We start from the raw sequence: 19451 nt of genomic DNA, 5'->3' as shown, positions 1-19451 counted from the left end.
ACAGTATTGAAAAACCATTCTGTGGATTTTTCCAAATACCCCAATATATGGTATACTGCCCAATCCTATCGCTCAGCACTAGCCCCACTTTTCCTGACTGGCTTTTTAGGTCAGAATTCCTAATGTTTCCTTCACAAGCTCCCAAGCCCCCATGTGCCTACCTGGCCTTTCATGCTAAACCAGCACTCCCTCAGCCTCCTAGACAACTAGGCTGTTTAGTGTGTGTGTGCACCGGAGACGATTTGAGGTGGTGCGGCTTTGAATTCTTTCTCCCCTTTTGGCTCTGGCTAGAGGACTGTTTTACGGAAGATGTCCTTTGATAGCCTGGAGATGTGTTGCATCACTGCTGTTGGTCTGGGAACACTGACCTAGATATTTGGGAGCATGCCGACAAGGCCGGAGGCCATTCTCTTGCTCTGTGTGCCTTGCCTGTGTGTGTGTGTGTGTGTGTGTGTGTGCGCCTTTTGTGTGTGTGTGTGCGCCTTTTGTGTGTGTGTGTGTGCGCCTTTGTGTGTGTGTGTGTGTGTGTGTGTGTGTGTGTGTGTGTGTGTGTGTGTGCGTGCGCCGTGTGTGTGCGTGTGCGTGCGCCTTGTGTGTGCGTGTGCGTGCGCCTTGTGTGTGCGTGCGCCATGCATGCCTGTGGGTGTGTGCGTGCGCCATGCCTGTGAGTGTGTGCGTGCGCCATGCCTGTGAGTGTGTGCGTGCGCCATGCCTGTGAGTGTGTGCGTGCGCCATGCCTGTGAGTGTGTGCGTGCGCCATGCCTGTGAGTGTGTGCGCGCGCCATGCCTGTGAGTGTGTGCGCGCGCCATGCCTGTGAGTGTGTGCGCGCGCCATGCCTGTGAGTGTGTGTGCGCGCGCCATGCCTGTGAGTGTGTGTGCGCGCGCCATGCCTGTGAGTGTGTGTGCGCGCGCCATGCCTGTGAGTGTGTGTGCGCGCGCCATGCCTGTGAGTGTGTGTGCGCGCGCCATGCCTGTGAGTGTGTGTGCGCGCGCCATGCCTGTGAGTGTGTGTGCGTGCGCCATGCCTGTGAGTGTGTGTGCGCCTTGCCTGTGAGTGTGTGTGCGCCTTGCCTGTGAGTGTGTGTGAGTGTGTGCGCCTTGCCTGTGAGTGTGTGCGCCTTGCCTGTGTGTGTGAGTGTGTGTGCGCCTTGCCTGTGTGTGTGTGTGTGTGCGCCTTGCCTGTGTGTGTGTGTGTGTGTGTGTGTGTGCGCCTTGCCTGTGTGTGTGTGTGTGCGCCTTGCCTGTGTGTGTGTGTGTGTGCGCCTTGCCTGTGTGTGTGTGTGTGTGTGTGCGCCTTGCCTGTGTGTGTGTGTGTGTGTGTGTGCGCCTTGCCTGCGAGTGTGTGTGTGCGCCTTGCCTGTGAGTGTGTGTGTGTGTGTGTGTGTGCCTTGCCTGTGAGTGTGTGTGTGTGTGCGCCTTGCCTGTGAGTGTGTGTGTGTGTGTGTGCGCCTTGCCTGTGAGTGTGTGTGCGCCTTGCCTGTGAGTGTGTGTGTGTGTGTGTGTGTGTGCGCCTTGCCTGTGAGTGTGTGTGTGCCTTGCCTGTGAGTGTGTGTGTGTGTGTGTGTGTGTGCGCCTTGCCTGTGAGTGTGTGTGTGTGTGTGCGCCTTGCCTGTGAGTGTGTGTGTGTGTGTGTGTGTGTGTGTGTGTGTGTGTGCGCCTTGCCTGTGAGTGTGTGTGCGCCTTGTGTGTGTGTGTGTGTGTGTGTGTGTGCCTTGCCTGTGCGCCTTGCCTGTGCGCCTTGCCTGTGCGCCTTGCCTGTGCGCCTTGCCTGTGCGCCTTGCCTGTGAGTGTGTGTGTGTGTGTGTGCGCCTTGCCTGTGCGCCTGTGCCTGTGCGCCTTGCCTGTGCGCCTTGCCTGTGCGCCTTGCCTGTGCGCCTTGCCTGTGAGCCTTGCCTGTGAGTGTGTGCCTGTGTGTGTGCCTGTGAGCCTTGCCTGTGAGTGTGTGTGTGCCTGTGCGCCTTGCCTGTGTGTGTGCCTGTAAGCCTTGCCTGTGAGTGTGTGTGTGTGTGTGTGTGCGCCTTGCCTGTGAGTGTGTGTGTGTGTGTGCGCCTTGCCTGTGAGTGTGTGTGTGTGTGTGAGCCTTGCCTGTGAGTGTGTGTGTGTGTGTGTGTGTGTGTGTGCGCCTTGCCTGTGTGTGTGTGTGCGCCTTGCCTGTGAGTGTGTGTGTGTGTGCGCCTTGCCTGTGAGTGTGTGTGTGCGCCTTGCCTGTGTGTGTGTGTGCGCCTTGTGTGTGTGTGTGTGTGTGCGCCTTGTGTGTGTGTGTGCGCCGTGTGTGTGTGTGTGTGTGTGTGTGCGCCTTGTGTGTGTGTGTGCGCCTTGTGTGTGTGTGTGCGCCTTGTGTGTGTGTGTGCGCCTTGCCTGTGTGTGTGTGTGTGTGTGTGTGCGCCTTGCCTGTGAGTGTGTGTGTGTGTGTGTGTGCGCCTTGCCTGTGAGTGTGTGTGTGTGTGCGCCTTGCCTGTGTGTGTGCGCCTTGCCTGTGTGTGTGCGCCTTGCCTGTGTGTGTGTGCGCCTTGCCTGTGTGTGTGTGCGCCTTGCCTGTGTGTGTGTGTGCGCCTTGCCTGTGTGTGTGTGTGTGTGCGCCTTGCCTGTGTGTGTGTGTGTGTGTGTGTGTGTGTGCGCCTTGCCTGTGAGTGTGTGTGTGTGTGCGCCTTGCCTGTGAGTGTGTGTGTGTGTGTGCGCCTTGCCTGTGAGTGTGTGTGTGCGCCTTGCCTGTGAGTGTGTGTGTGCGCCTTGCCTGTGAGTGTGTGTGTGCGCCTTGCCTGTGTGTGTGTGTGTGTGTGCGCCTTGCCTGTGTGTGTGTGTGTGTGTGTGTGTGTGTGCGCCTTGCCTGTGTGTGTGTGTGTGCGCCTTGCCTGTGTGTGTGTGTGTGCGCCCTTGCCTGTGTGTGTGTGTGTGTGCGCCTTGCCTGTGTGTGTGTGTGTGCGCCTTGCCTGTGTGTGTGTGTGCGCCTTGCCTGTGTGTGTGTGTGTGCGCCTTGCCTGTGTGTGTGTGCGCCTTGCCTGTGTGTGTGTGCGCCTTGCCTGTGTGTGTGTGTGCGCCTTGCCTGTGTGTGTGTGTGTGTGCGCCTTGCCTGTGTGTGTGTGTGCGCCTTGCCTGTGTGTGTGTGTGTGTGTGTGCGCCTTGCCTGTGTGTGTGCGCCTTGCCTGTGTGTGTGCGCCTTGCCTGCGAGTGTGTGCGCCTTGCCTGCGAGTGTGTGTGCGCCTTGCCTGCGAGTGTGTGTGCGCCTTGCCTGCGAGTGTGTGCGCCTTGCCTGCGAGTGTGTGCGCCTTGCCTGCGAGTGTGTGCGCCTTGCCTGCGAGTGTGTGCGCCTTGCCTGTGTGTGTGTGTGTGTGTGTGTGCGCCTTGCCTGTGTGTGTGTGTGCCTGTGTGTGTGCGCCTTGCCTGTGTGTGTGTGCGCCTTGCCTGTGTGTGTGTGTGTGTGCGCCTTGCCTGTGTGTGTGTGCGCCTTGCCTGTGTGTGTGTGTGTGCGCCTTGCCTGTGTGTGTGTGTGTGTGTGTGCGCCTTGCCTGTGTGTGTGTGCGCCTTGCCTGTGTGTGTGTGTGTGTGTGTGCGCCTTGCCTGTGTGTGTGTGTGTGTGTGTGTGTGCGCCTTGCCTGTGTGTGTGTGCGCCTTGCCTGTGTGTGTGCGCGCCTTGCCTGCGAGTGTGTGCGCCTTGCCTGCGAGTGTGTGCGCCTTGCCTGCGAGTGTGTGCGCCTTGCCTGCGAGTGTGTGCGCCTTGCCTGCGAGTGTGTGTGCGCCTTGCCTGCGAGTGTGTGTGCGCCTTGCCTGCGAGTGTGTGCGCCTTGCCTGCGAGTGTGTGCGCCTTGCCTGCGCCTTGCCTGCGAGTGTGTGCGCCTTGCCTGCGAGTGTGTGCGCCTTGCCTGCGAGTGTGTGCGCCTTGCCTGCGAGTGTGTGCGCCTTGCCTGCGTGTGTGTGCGCCTTGCCTGCGAGTGTGTGCGCCTTGCCTGCGAGTGAGTGCGCCTTGCCTGCGAGTGAGTGCGCCTTGCCTGCGAGTGAGTGCGCCTTGCCTGCGAGTGAGTGCGCCTTGCCTGCGAGTGAGTGCGCCTTGCCTGCGAGTGAGTGCGCCTTGCCTGCGAGTGAGTGCGCCTTGCCTGCGAGTGAGTGCGCCTTGCCTGCGAGTGAGTGCGCCTTGCCTGCGGTGAGTGCGCCTTGCCTGCGAGTGAGTGCGCCTTGCCTGCGAGTGAGTGCGCCTTGCCTGCGAGTGAGTGCGCCTTGCCTGCGAGTGAGTGCGCCTTGCCTGCGAGTGAGTGCGCCTTGCCTGCGAGTGAGTGCGCCTTGCCTGCGAGTGAGTGCGCCTTGCCTGCGAGTGAGTGCGCCTTGCCTGCGAGTGAGTGCGCCTTGCCTGCGAGTGAGTGCGCCTTGCCTGCGAGTGAGTGCGCCTTGCCTGCGAGTGAGTGCGCCTTGCCTGCGAGTGAGTGCGCCTTGCCTGCGAGTGAGTGCGCCTTGCCTGCGAGTGAGTGCGCCTTGCCTGCGAGTGAGTGCGCCTTGCCTGCGAGTGAGTGCGCCTTGCCTGCGAGTGAGTGCGCCTTGCCTGCGAGTGAGTGCGCCTTGCCTGCGAGTGAGTGCGCCTTGCCTGCGAGTGAGTGCGCCTTGCCTGCGAGTGAGTGCGCCCTTGCCTGCGAGTGAGTGCGCCTTGCCTGCGAGTGAGTGCGCCTTGCCTGCGAGTGAGTGCGCCTTGCCTGCGAGTGAGTGCGCCTTGCCTGCGAGTGAGTGCGCCTTGCCTGCGAGTGAGTGCGCCTTGCCCGCGAGTGCGCTTATGTGCCCTTTCACTAACGAGCTGCCAATCAAGACAACATTCTCTGAGCCCAATTAGTCCCTGTTTTAACTGTTGAGATTCAAAGCTGCCTTAGCCTTCATTCTAAACAGCCAGATGACTCCACAGAAATAGAAACATCAACAAGAAAAACTGCATTTGTCTAATGATTCACCTATCAATCTGAAATAACATGTAATCAACGATGATTCAACATTCTTCTCATTTTTATTATACAACAAGTATTATGGGATGTCTGTCAAACACCCTTTTATATTTTTACCTAACACTTCGTTATGCAGTTCACAATTATTGAGCCGCTTTTGCCTTCTCAAACAACCATAATGCATCAAACTTTCTATTCAACATTGTTTCGTTTTTGCTGCTACATAGTGTTATCTGCTACAGACTTTTATTGTTAGTTAATATTTGTCTTGTTTCAGCCCCAAAGACGTGCAGTCCAAAGCAGTTTGTGTGTAAGGACCAGGTAACGTGTATCTCCAAGGGCTGGCACTGCGATGGAGAGAAAGACTGCCCAGACGGCTCGGACGAGGCCCCGGATGTCTGTAAGTCTCTCATTCTCTCACATGCTTTCTGTCCAGCCAGCGTGTCCAGTGTTCACTGTTGTCGTGCTATGAAGGAAAATAGCAACACAATGCTACCTAGTGGTAGAGGACCAAGTGAGGGAAAGTTATGAATGTAGGATTTGATGGTCGCTTTGTTTATCCCTTCTGCATCTGCAGATATTCTGTAATCGTTGGTTGGATGGAGTACTTTGTTGGTGTTCCATGTCAGTTGATCGTGGTTCATAAGTAGGGCTGGGCAACGCAATATTACGATAGCATCGTCTATTGATGATTGACAGCCATCGTTGATGGTTTAACCCATTTTAAACTTGATTCCATTGCACAGCAGGGCACTACACAGGTGATATTCCAAGTAATGTGCCTATTCCTATTTGGTCTTGCCTATTTCAAAAAATATTTTATGTAGCCTACAGAACGGAAGAGAGGGATGTAGGCCAGACAGAGCAGAGAATTCCACCAAAGCAGCGCAAAATGTCCAGTCATAAAATATAGTTTCTTTCTCTGTTGGATGCACGGACACTCCTTAACTGTCTTATGTCTAGGTGTTCAAAAGAAGTACCCTATATTACCTTCTCTCTCTCCATTCGATAGGCTATGAATATGACTGAAGGCTATGCTTCATGGTTTTATGTATGGCTTTCTCCCGATCAAACAATGAATGTAACGTTCTATCTCAAAGTTATTTGAATAGCTTAAAAACATACGGTATCCAGAGGACTAATAATGAGAGGGAACAAACTGGTGGGAAAATCCCTCCATGCGAGGTTGAAAAACAAATGGCCAATAACCTGTCCTCCTACTAGGCCTATCTTAAAAGCTTTAAGACAGCTACTGTTCATAACTTTAACTTTATTTCCCAAATATTCTACCCCAAGAAGGTGTTGTCCTGAAGTTGTTGTGACTTTCAAAAATAATACGAATGGACATTTATAGACTGAGCATAGACTATTCTCAATCACAGTTATACAATATATATTTTATTTCTATAATTTTATCAGGCAAATAAATCAATTATTATCCAGTTATGAAGACTGATTCTATCCAGCCCATGATGTAGGCCTATAACCCACAGTAGCTCACTACAGTAAGACAGCCTGTTCCTCATCAGACAGTCACTGCTCCATCATTGGCACGCCACACACACACACACACACACACACCCCTGTTCTGCTCCTTCACCATTTAAAGCTTTGCCATTGCCTTCACTTAGCCTCTGTCCAGGCTTTCAACAACATTATCTTTCACCATGATTCGTCCAGTTGCATTCTAATTCGGCACTATCGCCTAACTGTCTTTTATATTTGTAGGTGCGTTTGGGGTGGTGTTGTTGGTCCTCTGGCTATGAGTTGCCTCTCTTACACCCTGATCCCTGTAACCATGCCCCTGTTGACCAGCTGGCTGGCATGGCATGTGATGAACTTTGGCTGACAAATCAAATCAAATTTTATTTGTCACATACACATGGTTAGCAGATGTTAGTGCGAGTATAGCGAAATGCTTGTGCTTCTAGTTCCGACAATGCAGTAATAACCAACAAGTAATCTAGCTAACAATTCCAAAACTACTACCTTATAGACACAAGTGTAAGGGGATAAAGAATATGTACATAAGGATATATGAATGAGTGATGGTACAGAGCAGCATAGGCAAGATACAGTAGATGGTATTGAGTGCAGTATATACATATGAGATGAGTATGTAAACAAAGTGGCATAGTTAGTGGCTAGTGATACATGTATTACATAAGGATGCAGTAGATGATATAGAGTACAGTATATACGTATACATATGAGATGAATGATGTAGGGTATGTAAACATTATATTAGGTAGCATTGTTTAAAGTGGCTAGTGATATATTTTACATTTCCCATCAATTCTCATTATTAAAGTGGCTGGAGTTGAGTCAGTGTGTTGGCAGCAGCCACTCAATGTTAGTGGTGGCTGTTTAACAGTCTGATAGGAATTGATGGGAAATGTAAAATATATCACAGTCATCATGCTGTAATGTACAATATACCTTATTTTAGCGCCCAAAAATGTAATACTTTCAGGTCAACTGTAATATGAATACCATTGTAAAATACCATTTCTCCCCTTTCCAGCTAAAATCAATGACGAGAACATTCATGCTGCCCGTCTCTGCATGATTGAAGAAGGCAATGAGCTCCGTTGGGTCTTTAAAAAAAATTACGGGTGGGGAAGTGAAACCTACTGCGTGACAGGAAAAGGGGAGATAAGCTGTGTGGGGAAGTGAAACCTACTGCGTGACAGGAAAAGGGGAGATAAGCTGTGTGGGGAAGTGAAACCTACTGCGTGACAAGCTGTGTGGGGAAGTGAAACCTACTGCGTGACAGGGAAAGGGGAGATAAGCTGTGTGGGGAAGTGAAACCTACTGCGTGACAGGGAAAGGGGAGATAAGCTGTGTGGGGAAGTGAAACCTACTGCGTGACAGGGAAAGGGAATAAGCTGTGTGGGATAAACCTACTGCGTGACAGGGAAAGGGGAGATAAGCTGAAGTGAAACCTACTGCGTGACAGGGAAAGGGGAGATAAGCTGTGTGGGGAAGTGAAACCTACTGCGTGACAGGGAAAGGGAGATAAGCTGTGTGGGGAAGTGAAACCTACTGCGTGACAGGGAAAGGGAGATAAGCTGTGTGGGGAAGTGAAACCTACTGACAGGGAAAGGGGAGATAAGCTGTGTGGGGAAGTGAAACCTACTGCGTGACAGGGAAAGGGGAGATAAGCTGTGTGGGGAAGTGAAACCTACTGCGTGACAGGGAAAGGGGAGATAAGCTGTGTGGGGAAGTGAAACCCGTGACTAAGCTGTGAAGTGAAACCTAGGGAAAGGGAAAGGGAGATAAGCTGTGTGGGGAAGTGAAACCTACTGCGTGACAGGGAAAGGGGAGATAAGCTGTGTGGGGAAGTGAAACCTACTGCGTGACAGGGAAAGGGGAGATAAGCTGTGTGGGGAAGCGAAACCTACTGTGTGACAGGGAAAGGGGAGATAAGCCGTGTGGGGAAACTGCTTTTTTCACCCAATCTGTCCAATTTATCACCTCTAAAATGGGAATTAAACAAGATAAAGAGTGAATATAATGTGTCATAACTTTAGCGCTGCCCTTCAAATTAAATTTAACAGCGGCTGTCGCGGCTTTTGAGAGTCATGTTGGCTTGCAGTGATGAACATGAATGCATTCAGTTGTACAATTGACTAGATATCCCCCTTTACCCTGTCCATTTCTTGTTTTTAATCTGTGAGAGAAATGCTACAGACGGTTGGGAGAGGTTGTACGACACCGAATGAGTTGCATTATACGTGATGTACATTACGTCAGGACATGTCGCAATTTAACGTACAGCGTCAAAGGGGTCAGTTCTTTCAACTTTTCTCCAATATTATCGGGAGATTACCATGCCAATCAGCGTGAGTGAAGGATGCTTTGTTGTGATATAGGAAGCCGATTCTATATTTAATTTTGGATTGGAGATGCTTAATGTGAGTCTGGAAGGAGAGTTTACAGTCTAACCAGACAGCCAGGTATTTGTAGTTGTCCATGTATTCTGAGCTGTCCAGAGTAGTGATGCTGCACTTTCACTGGCTGTTGTCGTCATATCGATCCCGGTAACGGGATTGCAGCCCTAAGAAGTTTTAAGCATGTCCCAGTTTAGGTCACCTTGTAGCACGAGCTCAGAAGTTAGATGGGGTACAATCAATTCACATATGGTATCGAGGGCACAGCTGGGGGCAGAGGGAAGTCTATAGCAAGCGGCAACAGTGAGACTTGTTTCTGGAAAGGTGGCATTTTAGAATTAGAAGCTCGAATTGTTTGAGTACAGACTTGGATAGTAATTCAGAAATCTGCAGGCTATCTTTGCAGTAGATTGCAACACCGCCCCCTTTGGCAGTTCTATCTTTGGGGAAAATGTTATAGTTAGCGATGGAGATTTCAGGGTTCTTGGTGGTTTTCCTAAGCCAGGATTCAGACACGGCTAAGACATTCGGTTGGCAGAGTGTGCTAAAGCAGTGAGTAAAACAATTTAGGGAGTAGGCTTCTCATGTTAACATACATGAAACCAAAGCCTTTACGGTTACTGAAGTCAACAAATGAGAGCACCTGGGGAGTGGGAGTGGAGCTAGGCACTGCAGGGCCTGGATTAACCTCTACATCACCAGAGGAGAAGTAGGATAAGGGTGCGGCTAAAGGCTATACGAACTGGCTGTCTAGCATGTTCGGAACAGAGAGTGAAAGGAGCATGTTTCTGTGCACAATAGCATAGATTCAAGGCATAGTGTACAGACAAGGGTAAGGTAGGATGTGAGTACATTGGAGGTAAACCTAGGCATTGAGTAATGATGAGAGAGATATAGTCTCGAGAGATGTTTAAACCAGGTGATTTCATCGCATATGTAGGATGTGGAACAACATGGTTGGTTAAGGCATATTGAGCAGGGCTAGAGGCTCTACAGTGAAATAAGACAACAGTAGCTAGTGTTTGACAGCTAGTTTGCAACAGGTGTTATCAAAGAGGATTTTGCTACTTTGTTAGCTTATCCCTTTTCAAGAATAACTTTCAACAAGAAGTTCAGTTTCAAATAATTGTCATGTTTTATTTTTATTGCAGCGCGCTTGCGTTTAGCCATCTCTTTTTCAAAATAACTTGTGTGGAAGACATTGTTGCATTTAAAGTGGAGCTGGCAGCATTTTAGCATCATCTTATTCAAATCTGTTCATATACACCCCCAGGAACAATGAGACTTAAAAAACAAAGTTTTGACAAGCAACCACTTAGATATGGTCATTTTCACATTTTCATAAATTCTTAGAATGTTTGGGAACTGCTTATTATAAGGCATTTGTGAAAATTCTATTGCAATATAAAGTAGGAAAGCGGCTGTGCTTTTGGACAATTAATAGTCTCTGCAGTAAATAAAATGAAACACAAACATCTGTCTTGTCCAGGACCGGCATCTTTTCAGACCGGTGCGCTATAGCCAATCAGAGCTACAGTAGGCCTATATACAAACAAGGCATTTGCCACACGGGCCTGCCATCATTCACTTTGAACTGGACTGTCTTTACAGGCAGTTGCAACAGCGTGACTTGAGATCATTAGAACGTGTTTGCCAAAAGCCACAAACTTCACCTGAATGGATTTCTGCTAATATGTAAACACCAAGGAGTCCTCTTAAATTTGGGAACTTTACAGTTCTATTGATCAAATGACCATGACAATGTAGGCTCTCTTTCCCTCAGTTATGTACAACAACAAGATCAACAAGTAAGGCTAGCCAGAGCAAGATGAGCTAAAATCTAACTACGGAACATTAGATGGAACATTTAGATAAACCCTCTCAAACTTTTTCAGCTAGTTGGCCGTCAAACTTGCACTGATAAACACTGGGGAATTGTAGCCTCCTCGCCTTTTTGCAGCTTGCCTGCCAATGCATGCACCCAAGCTAACTGGCTAAAGTTGGCTAGCTTGCTAGCTAGCTACTTCCAGGCACAAATGAGAGAACACCTCACTGACCATTTTACTCGCCGTAGCAGAGACGGGTTAGGCTGTTTACATGTTATCTAGCGCATTCTTGATTAACTATCACTTTTTTGCCTACTTTTACTGGCACTAGTCATATTCAGCAGGTGTTGCGTGTTCGTAAAAATTCATAAATTCTGCACTCTGGCACACTCAGACAGAGTGCTCTGAAATCGTATTAGATGGCCAGAGTGAATTTGCAAACGCAAGAGATATGCTAACTGTATAGCAGTTGTTCAAGTTCTTGCTAGACAACTAAAAGGCATCTCTAGCTATCGAAAAACAATATGAGGGGAAAAGTCAGTCACTCACCCACTCCAATGACATCAAATCAAAATCAAATCAAATTTATTTATATAGCCCTTCGTACATCAGCTGATATCTCAAAGTGCTGTACAGAAACCCAGCCTAAAACCCCAAACAGCAAGCAATGCAGGTGTAGAAGCACGGTGGCTAGGAAAAACTCCATAGAAAGGCCAAAACCTAGGAAGAAACCTAGAGAGGAACCAGGCTATGAGGGGTGGCCAGTCCTCTTCTGGCTGTGCCGGGTGGAGATTATAACAGAACATGGCCAAGATGTTGAAATGTTCATAAATTACATCCTATCAGTGAGCTAGCTATCTAGCTAACCTTAGGCTCTGTTTTTAGTTTGCTACATAAATAGATATGCTAGCCTATTAGCCATGTGATGACTGACTTGTGATCATTGCCCTTGCTAGTTTAATTGTATTGACATTCCCAGCCTTAAGTTACATTCGTCCATTTTTGTCCAGAATATTGAGTCATTAAAACTGAAACGGTGCATCCTGAATGGAGGCAGAAAACAATGTACCAGGCCAGCTGTGATTTACAACCTGATTGTAATATTTTTGGACTACCAAGAAATGTGTTGGTGAATTATATTAGTCATGCATAGAACTGCATCCATCTATTCTGCCAACAATGCCTTGGTGTCATGGAACGTTGAGTCAAATGGAACCTACTGTATTTTTATAACCTCTTATGAAGTTGGTTTTGTAGCATAAACTGGGAATTTGATTTTTTTACTGATATGATTGTCTGTTTCATATCCGCGAAATAGTTAACGCTGTCCGTTCCACTTTAAACTTTAGGTCACTAGTTGCTTTTCGTGCTAAACACAATGTTTTTTGCAATGGTAAGTAATAGTTGTACAGTACATTTTGATCAGGAAATGCTTAATGATTGTGTTTTTGTATCATTATGATTGGAGTCTACTGGCTTATTATTTCAGAGTTTATGGACTGCTTATCCTTTAACATCATGCTGTGTGTGACTGCTGTCTTTCCATCGGACCTATACAATGGTATAGTGGTGTCTGGAGAACTACATATACTGTACGCATATTTTGCCCAAAAGTTCCCAAATGGAAAATCCTATATTTTCCTGTTTTTGTTCATATTTTCACTCTCAAAAGCACACTTAATTTTTTTGGGGGGGGAGAAAAAATACAACAATATTAAGTCCACAACAATGCTTAAACCACATCAATCTGATTGGGTGGGCCTGTCAGGGCCTGGCTCCCCAGTGGGTGGGCCTCTGTCCACCCAGGCCCATCCATGTTTATGCCCCTGATGCGAACAGTGCAGGATGACAATTGCGCATCACAAATAGTCTACTAACCAACGCTTCAGACTAGGGCTGTGGCGGTCACAAAATCTCATCAGCAGGTGATTGTCAAGCAAATAACTGTCGGTCTCACGGTAATTGACCGTAAGTTAACAAACACATGAGCATCAAAAAGGCTTCCACACAAGCCACTGATGCAGACCTTTTGGATCATCTACATTTTAAAAGTCTAATAAATCCATGAAATAGAGCCTACACAATCACAAGAAACATAATGATATAAAGAAAATGTAGTCTATTTCAGAAAAACACAATAGCAGACTAGTGGGCTACACTAGTTGATTTAGCAGAGAATATTTGCTTAGAATTCCATGGCATTGTTTTATAGTATGTAGAATACAATTGAACAAAGCTGAGTAAAATAGAAATATGTTCTCTAAACGGGCTGCCCCCAGGTGGTAAGGGTAGGTAACAACACATCCGCCACACTGATCCTCAACATGGGGGCCCCTCAGTGGTGCGTGCTCAGTCACCTCTTGCTCTCCTTGCTCTTTCACTCATGACTCCAAAGCCATTCACGAATCCAACACCATCATTAACACCACCAACAGTGGTAGGCCTGATCACCGACAACGACGAGACAGCCTATAAGGAGGAGGTCAGAGACCTGGCCGTGTGGTTCCAGGACAACAACCTCCCCCTCAACGTGATCAAGACAAAGGAGAGGATTGTGGACTACAGGAAAAGGAGGACCGAGCACGCCCCCATTCTCATCGACGGGGCTGCAGTGGAGCAGGTTGAGAGCTTCAAGTTCCTTGGCGTCCACATCACCAACAAACTCACATGGTCCAACCAAGACAGTTGTGAAGAGGGCACGAAAAAACCTATTCCCCCTCAGGAGACTGAAAAGATTTGGCATGGGTCCTCAGATCCTCAAAAGGTTCTACAGCTGCACCATCGTGGGCATCCTGACTGGTTGCATCACTGCCTGGTATGGCAACTGCTCGTCCTCCAACTGCAAGGCACTACAGAGGTTAGTGCGTACAGCCCAGTACATCACTTGGGCCAAGCTTCCAGCCATCCAGTACCTTTATACCATGCGGTGTCAGACTCCAGCCACCCTAGTCATAGACTGGAGCGGAACGTCAAGTCTAGGTCCAAGAGGCAGAGGCTTCTAAACAACTTCTACCCCCAAGCCACAAGACTCCTGAACATCTAATCAAATGGCTACCCAGACTATTTGCATTGCCCCCCTCTTTTACACTGCTGCTACTCTGTTATTATTTATGCATCGTCACTTTAATAACTCTACCTACCTACATGTACATATTACCTCAATTACCTCGACTAACCGGGGCCCCCCGCACATTGACTCGGCACCGGAACCCCCTGTATATAGCCTCACTTGTTATTTTACTGCTGCTCTGTAATTATTTGTTACTTTTATTTCTTATTCTTATGTTTTTTGTTGGTTAGGGCTTGAAGGTAAGCATTTCACTAAGGTTGTATTCGGCATGTGACGATAACAATTTTGATTTGATGTAGGGGTGAAGTGACTATACATAAATAAATGCGTAGCAGCAGTGTAAGGAAGTTCTCTGCTGCATTTTGCCTGTCCAGCTACCGAATATGGGTAAGTATTTTGAAAGATTGTGCATGTGAATTGACATTGCCAACAAACGGAAATATGTTCAGAAGAAATAAATATACACTATGTAAAAACCAGCTACTTCCTCGACAGAGATCTATCGTCTGGAAAACTAAAGCAGATAGCTTCCTACTGCGCACCACTTAAGAAGAGGGAATGGAAGCAGCCCTGTCTGTTTGGTCAGCTTCTCCCTCTGAGAGAAACGCAAAACATAAGAGAAATATAGAACCAGGGAGGGAGTGAGTGAGTGACAGAGAAGAAAGGGGAGAGGGTGGTGGAGACTGTGGGGGTGAAGGGGAGGGGAGGAACTCTGGAAGGGAAGTCATTACAGGCTGGCCAAGACCAATGTCGAAACCTGCTGTTTTTTTGCGCCAGCCACGGCCTACACCCCTGTCTATCTAGGACAGAAACAACTGTGTGGGTGGGTGAAAAACGAATTAAATGTGTCATGAAACTGTGAGAAAATGCCAGGAGTAGGATGATATTTGTGTTAGTAGCTGCACAGACAAATGATATAGCCCTTGGTTCACTCCAGACCTGACTGCCCTCGACCAGCACAAAAACATCCTGTGGCGCACTGCAATAGCATCGAATAGTCCCCGCGATATGCAACTGTTCAGGGAAGTCAGGAACCAATACACGCAGTTAGTCAGGAAAGCAAAGGCCAGCTTCTTCAGGCAGAAATTTGCATCCTGTAGCTCTAACTCCAAAAAGTTCTGGGACACTGTGAAGTCCATGGAGAACAAGAGCACCTCCTCCCAGCTGCCCACTGCACTGAGGCTAGGTAACACGGTCACCACCGATAAATCCATGATTATCAAAAACTTCAACAAGCATTTCTCAACGGCTGGCCATGCCTTCCTCCTGGCTACTCCAACCTCGGCCAACAGCTCCGTGCCCCCCGCAGCTACTCGCCCAAGTCTCCAGGTTCTCCTTTACCCAAATCCAGATAGCAGATGTTCTGAAAGCGCTGCAAAACCTGGACCCGTACAAATCAGCTGGGCTTGACAATCTGGACCCTCTATTTCTGAAACTATCCGCCGCCATTGTCGCAACCCCTATTACCAGCCTGTTCAACCTCTCTTTCATATCGTCTGAGATCGCTAAGGATTGGAAAGCTGCCGCAGTCATCCCCCTTTTCAAAGGGGGAGACACCCTGGACCCAAACTGTTACAGACCTATATCCATCCTGCCCTGCCTATCTAAGGTCTTCGAAAGCCAAGTCAACAAACAGGTCACTGACCATCTCGAATCCCACCGTACCTTCTCTGCTGTGCAATCTGGTTTCCGAGCCGGTCACGGGTCCACCTCAGCCACGCTCAAGGTACTAAACGATATCATAACCGCCATCGATAAAAGACAGTACTGTGCAGCCGTCTTCATTGACCTTGCCAAGGCTTTCGACTCTGTCAATCACCATATTCTTATCGGCAGACTCAGTAGCCTCGGTTTTTCTGATGACTGCCTTGCCTGGTTCACCAACTACTTTGCAGACAGTTCAGTGTGTCAAATCGGAGGGCATGCTGTCCGGTCCTTTGGCAGTCTCTATGGGGTGCCACAGGGTTCAATTCTCGGGCTGACTCTTTTCTCTGTATATATCAATGATGTTGCTCTTGCTGCGGGCGATTCCCTGATCCACCTCTACGCAGACGACACCTTTCTGTATACTTCCGGCCCGTACTTGGACACTGCTATCTAACCTCCAAACGAGCTTCAATGCCATACAACACTCCTTCCATGGCCTCTAACTGCTCTTAAACGCTAGTAAAACCAAAAGCATGATTTTCAACCGTTCGCTGCCTGCACCCGCACGCCCGACTAGCATCACCACCCTGGATGGTTCCGACCTAGAATTGCTAGAACATTGCTGCAGTGACTTGCTTCCATTCAGCCACGAGCATTCGTGAGGTCGGGCTCTGATGTTGGGAGATTAGGCCTGGCTCGCAGTCTGCGTTCCACTTCATCCCAAAAGTGTTTAATGGGGTTGAGGTCAGGTCAGTCAAGTTCTTCCACACCGATCTCGACAAACCATTTCTGTATGAACCTCACTTTGTGCACGGGGGCATTGTCATGCTGAAACAGGAAATGGCCTGCCCCAAACTGTTGCCACAAAGTTGGAAGCATTGAATCGTCTAGAATATTATTGTATGCTGCAAGATTTCCCTTCACTGGAAATAAGGGGCCTAGCCTAAACCATTAAAAACAGCCCCATACCATTATTCCTCTTTACAGTTGGCACAATGCATTGTGGCAGGTAGTGTTCTCCTGGCATCTGCCAAACCCAGATTCATCTGTCGGACTGCCAGATGGTGAAACGCGATTCATCACTCCAGAAAACCTGTTCCCACTGCTCCAGAGTCAAACGTTGGCGAGCTTTACATCATTCCTGCCTACGCTTCGCATTGCGCATGGTGATCTCAGGCTTGTGTGAAGCTGCCCGGCCACTCAAACATTCAATGAAGCTCCCGACAAACAGTTATTATGCTGACATTTCTTCCAGAGGAAGTTTGGAGCTCAGTAGTGAATGTTGCAGCCGAGGACAGAAGATGTTTTACGCGCGACGCATTTCAACACTCGGCAGTTCCGTTCTGTGAGCTTGTGTGGCCAACCACTTCGCGGCTGAGCCGTGGTTGATCCTAGACGTCACCATTTCACAATAACAGCTCTAACAGTTGACCAGGGCAGATATTGATGAACTGACTTGTTGGAATTGTGGCATCTTATGATAGTGCTATGTTGAAAGTCACTGAGCTCATCAGGAAGGCCATTCTACTGCCAATGTTTGTCTATGGAGATTGGATGGATATGTGCTCGATTTTATACACTACCAGTCAAAAGTTTTAGAACACCTACTTATTCAAGGGTTTATTTTTTTTACAATTTTCTGCATTGTAGAATAATAGTGAAGACATAAACTATGAAATAACACATAGGGAATCATGTAGTAACCAAAAAAGTGTTAATCAAACTATTTTAGGTTCTTCAAATAGCCACACTTTTGCCTTGATGACAACTTTGTGCACTCGTGGTATTCTCTCAACCAGCTTCACCTGGGATGCTTTTCCAACAGTCTTGAAGGAGTTCCCACATATGTTGAGCACTTGTTGGCTGCTATTTCCTTCACTCTGCGGTCTGACTTCTCCCAAACCCTCACAATTTAGTTGAGTTAGGGGGATTGTGGAGACCAGGTCATCTGATGCAGCACTCCATCACTCGCCTTCTTGGCTCTTGGTCCAGATTTCCACCGGTCTAATGTCCATTGTTCGTGTTTCTCTGCCCAAGCAAGTCTTTTTCTTATTGGTGTCCTTTAGTAGTGGTGTCTTTGCAGCAATTCAACCATGAAGGCCTGATTCACACAGTCTCCTCTGAACAGTTGATGTTGGGATGCCTGTTACTTGAAATCTGTGAAGCATTTATTTGGGTTGCAATCTGAGGCTGGTAACTCTGATGAACTTATACTCTGCAGAAGAGTAAACTCCGGATCTTCGTCCCTGTGGCGGTCCTCGTGAGAGCCAGTTTCATCATAGCTCTTGATGGTTTTTGTGACTGCACTTGAAGAAACGTTTGACGTTCTTGAAATTTTCCGGATTTACTGACCTTCATGTCTTAAAGTAATGATGGACTATCATTTCTCTTTGCTTATTTGAGCTGTTCTTACCATGATATGGACTTTTACCAAATATGGTCATCTTCTGTATACTCCCCAAACCTTGTCACAACATGACTGATTGGCTAAAAACTTATTAAGAAGGAAAGAAATTCCACAAATTAACTTCTAACAAGGCACACCTGTTAATTGAAATGCATTCCAGGTGACTACCTCATGAAGCTGGTTGAGAGAATGCCAAGAGTGTGCAAAGCTGTCATCAAGGCAAGGGGTGGCGATTTTGAAGAATCTCAAAAATAAAATGTATTTACATTTAAAAAATGTTTGGTTACTACATGATTCCGTATGTGTTCTTCCATTGTTTTGATGTCTTCACTATTATTCTACAATGTAGAAAATAGTACAAATAAAGAACTTGAATGAGTAGGTGTGGCCAAACTTTTGACTGGCACTGTATATGTGGATAAAAGTGTGTGTAAATATTATATTACATTACAGATTTTCAATGAGGGGGCAGCACTGAGCTAGTCTGCAACTTCACTTCTTGGAGTGTCTCAAACAGTGCATGTTATGTCTCCATAGATCTCCCACATGAGACGGCATCTTAAATGACTTCCTTGTGCTATTGAGTCTTCCAATTAGAATGAATAGGGTCATGTGATCTATGGCTTTGTCCATTCATACACTGCTCAAAAAAATAAAGGGAACACTAAAATAACACATCCTAGATCTGAATGAATGAAATATTCTTATTATATACTTTTTTCTTTACATAGTTGAATGTGCTGACAACAAAATCACACAAAAATTATCAATGGAAATCATATTTATCAACCCATGGAGGTCTGGATTTGGAAATCCACACTACAGGCTGATCCAGCTTTGATGTAATGTCCTTAAAACAAGTCAAAATGAGGCTCAGTAGTGTGTGTGTGTGGCCTCCACGTGCCTGTAGGACCTCCCTACAACGCCTGGGCATGCTCCTGATGAGGTGGCGGATGGTCTCCTGAGGGATCTCCTCCCAGACCTGAACTAAAAGCATCCTGGACAGTCTGTGGTGCAACGTGGCGTTGGTGGATGGAGCGAGACATGATGTCCCAGATGTGCTCAATTGGATTCAGGTCTGGGCAACGGGCAGGCCAGTCCATAGCATCAATGCCTTCCTCTTTCAGGAACTGCTGACACACTCCAGCCACATGAGGTCTAGCATTGTCTTGCATTAGGAGGAACCCAGGGCCAACCGCACCAGCATATGGTCTCACAAGGGGTCTGAGGATCTCATCTCAGTACCTAATGGCAGTCAGGCTACCTCTGGCGAGTACATGGAGGGCTGTGCGGCCCCCCCAAAGAAATGCCACCCCACACCATGACTGACCCACCGCCAAACCTGTCATGCTGGAGGATGTTGCAGGCAGCAGAACGTTCTCCATGGCGTCTCCAGACTGTCACGTCTGTCACATGTGCTCAGTGTGAACCTGATTTCATCTGTGAAGAGCACAGGGCGCCAGTGGCGAATTTGCCAATCTTGGTGTTCTCTGGCAAATGCCAAACGTTCTGCACGGTGTTGGGCTGTAAACCCCCACCTGTGGACGTCAGGCCCTCATACCACACTCATGGAGTCTGTTTCTGACCGTTTGAGCAGACCCCTGCACATTTGTGGCCTGCTGGAGGTCATTTTGCAGGGCTCTGGCAGTGCTCTTCCTGCTCCTTCTTGCACAAAGGCGGAGGTAGCG

General features: G+C 48.0%; 1 protein-coding gene across 3 annotated transcripts in view; it reads left to right on the top strand.

The window, feature by feature from the left end:
- LOC112254672 (low-density lipoprotein receptor-related protein 1-like) overlaps window positions 1-19451 on the top strand; it is a 164601-nt gene that overhangs the window by 42070 nt on the left and 103080 nt on the right. For all 3 annotated transcript variants that reach the window (XM_042324507.1, XM_042324505.1, XM_042324506.1), the window contains exon 2: window positions 5198-5320. In XM_042324507.1, coding sequence (XP_042180441.1) covers window positions 5198-5320 — 123 coding nt within the window. The remainder of the gene's footprint in view (window positions 1-5197; window positions 5321-19451) is intronic.

This window comes from Oncorhynchus tshawytscha, linkage group LG07 (genome assembly GCF_018296145.1).
Source record: "Oncorhynchus tshawytscha isolate Ot180627B linkage group LG07, Otsh_v2.0, whole genome shotgun sequence".
Taxonomy (NCBI): domain Eukaryota; kingdom Metazoa; phylum Chordata; class Actinopteri; order Salmoniformes; family Salmonidae; genus Oncorhynchus; species Oncorhynchus tshawytscha.
Note: the sequence above shows the minus strand (reverse complement) of the source record. Positions and strands in the feature narration are given on the sequence as shown.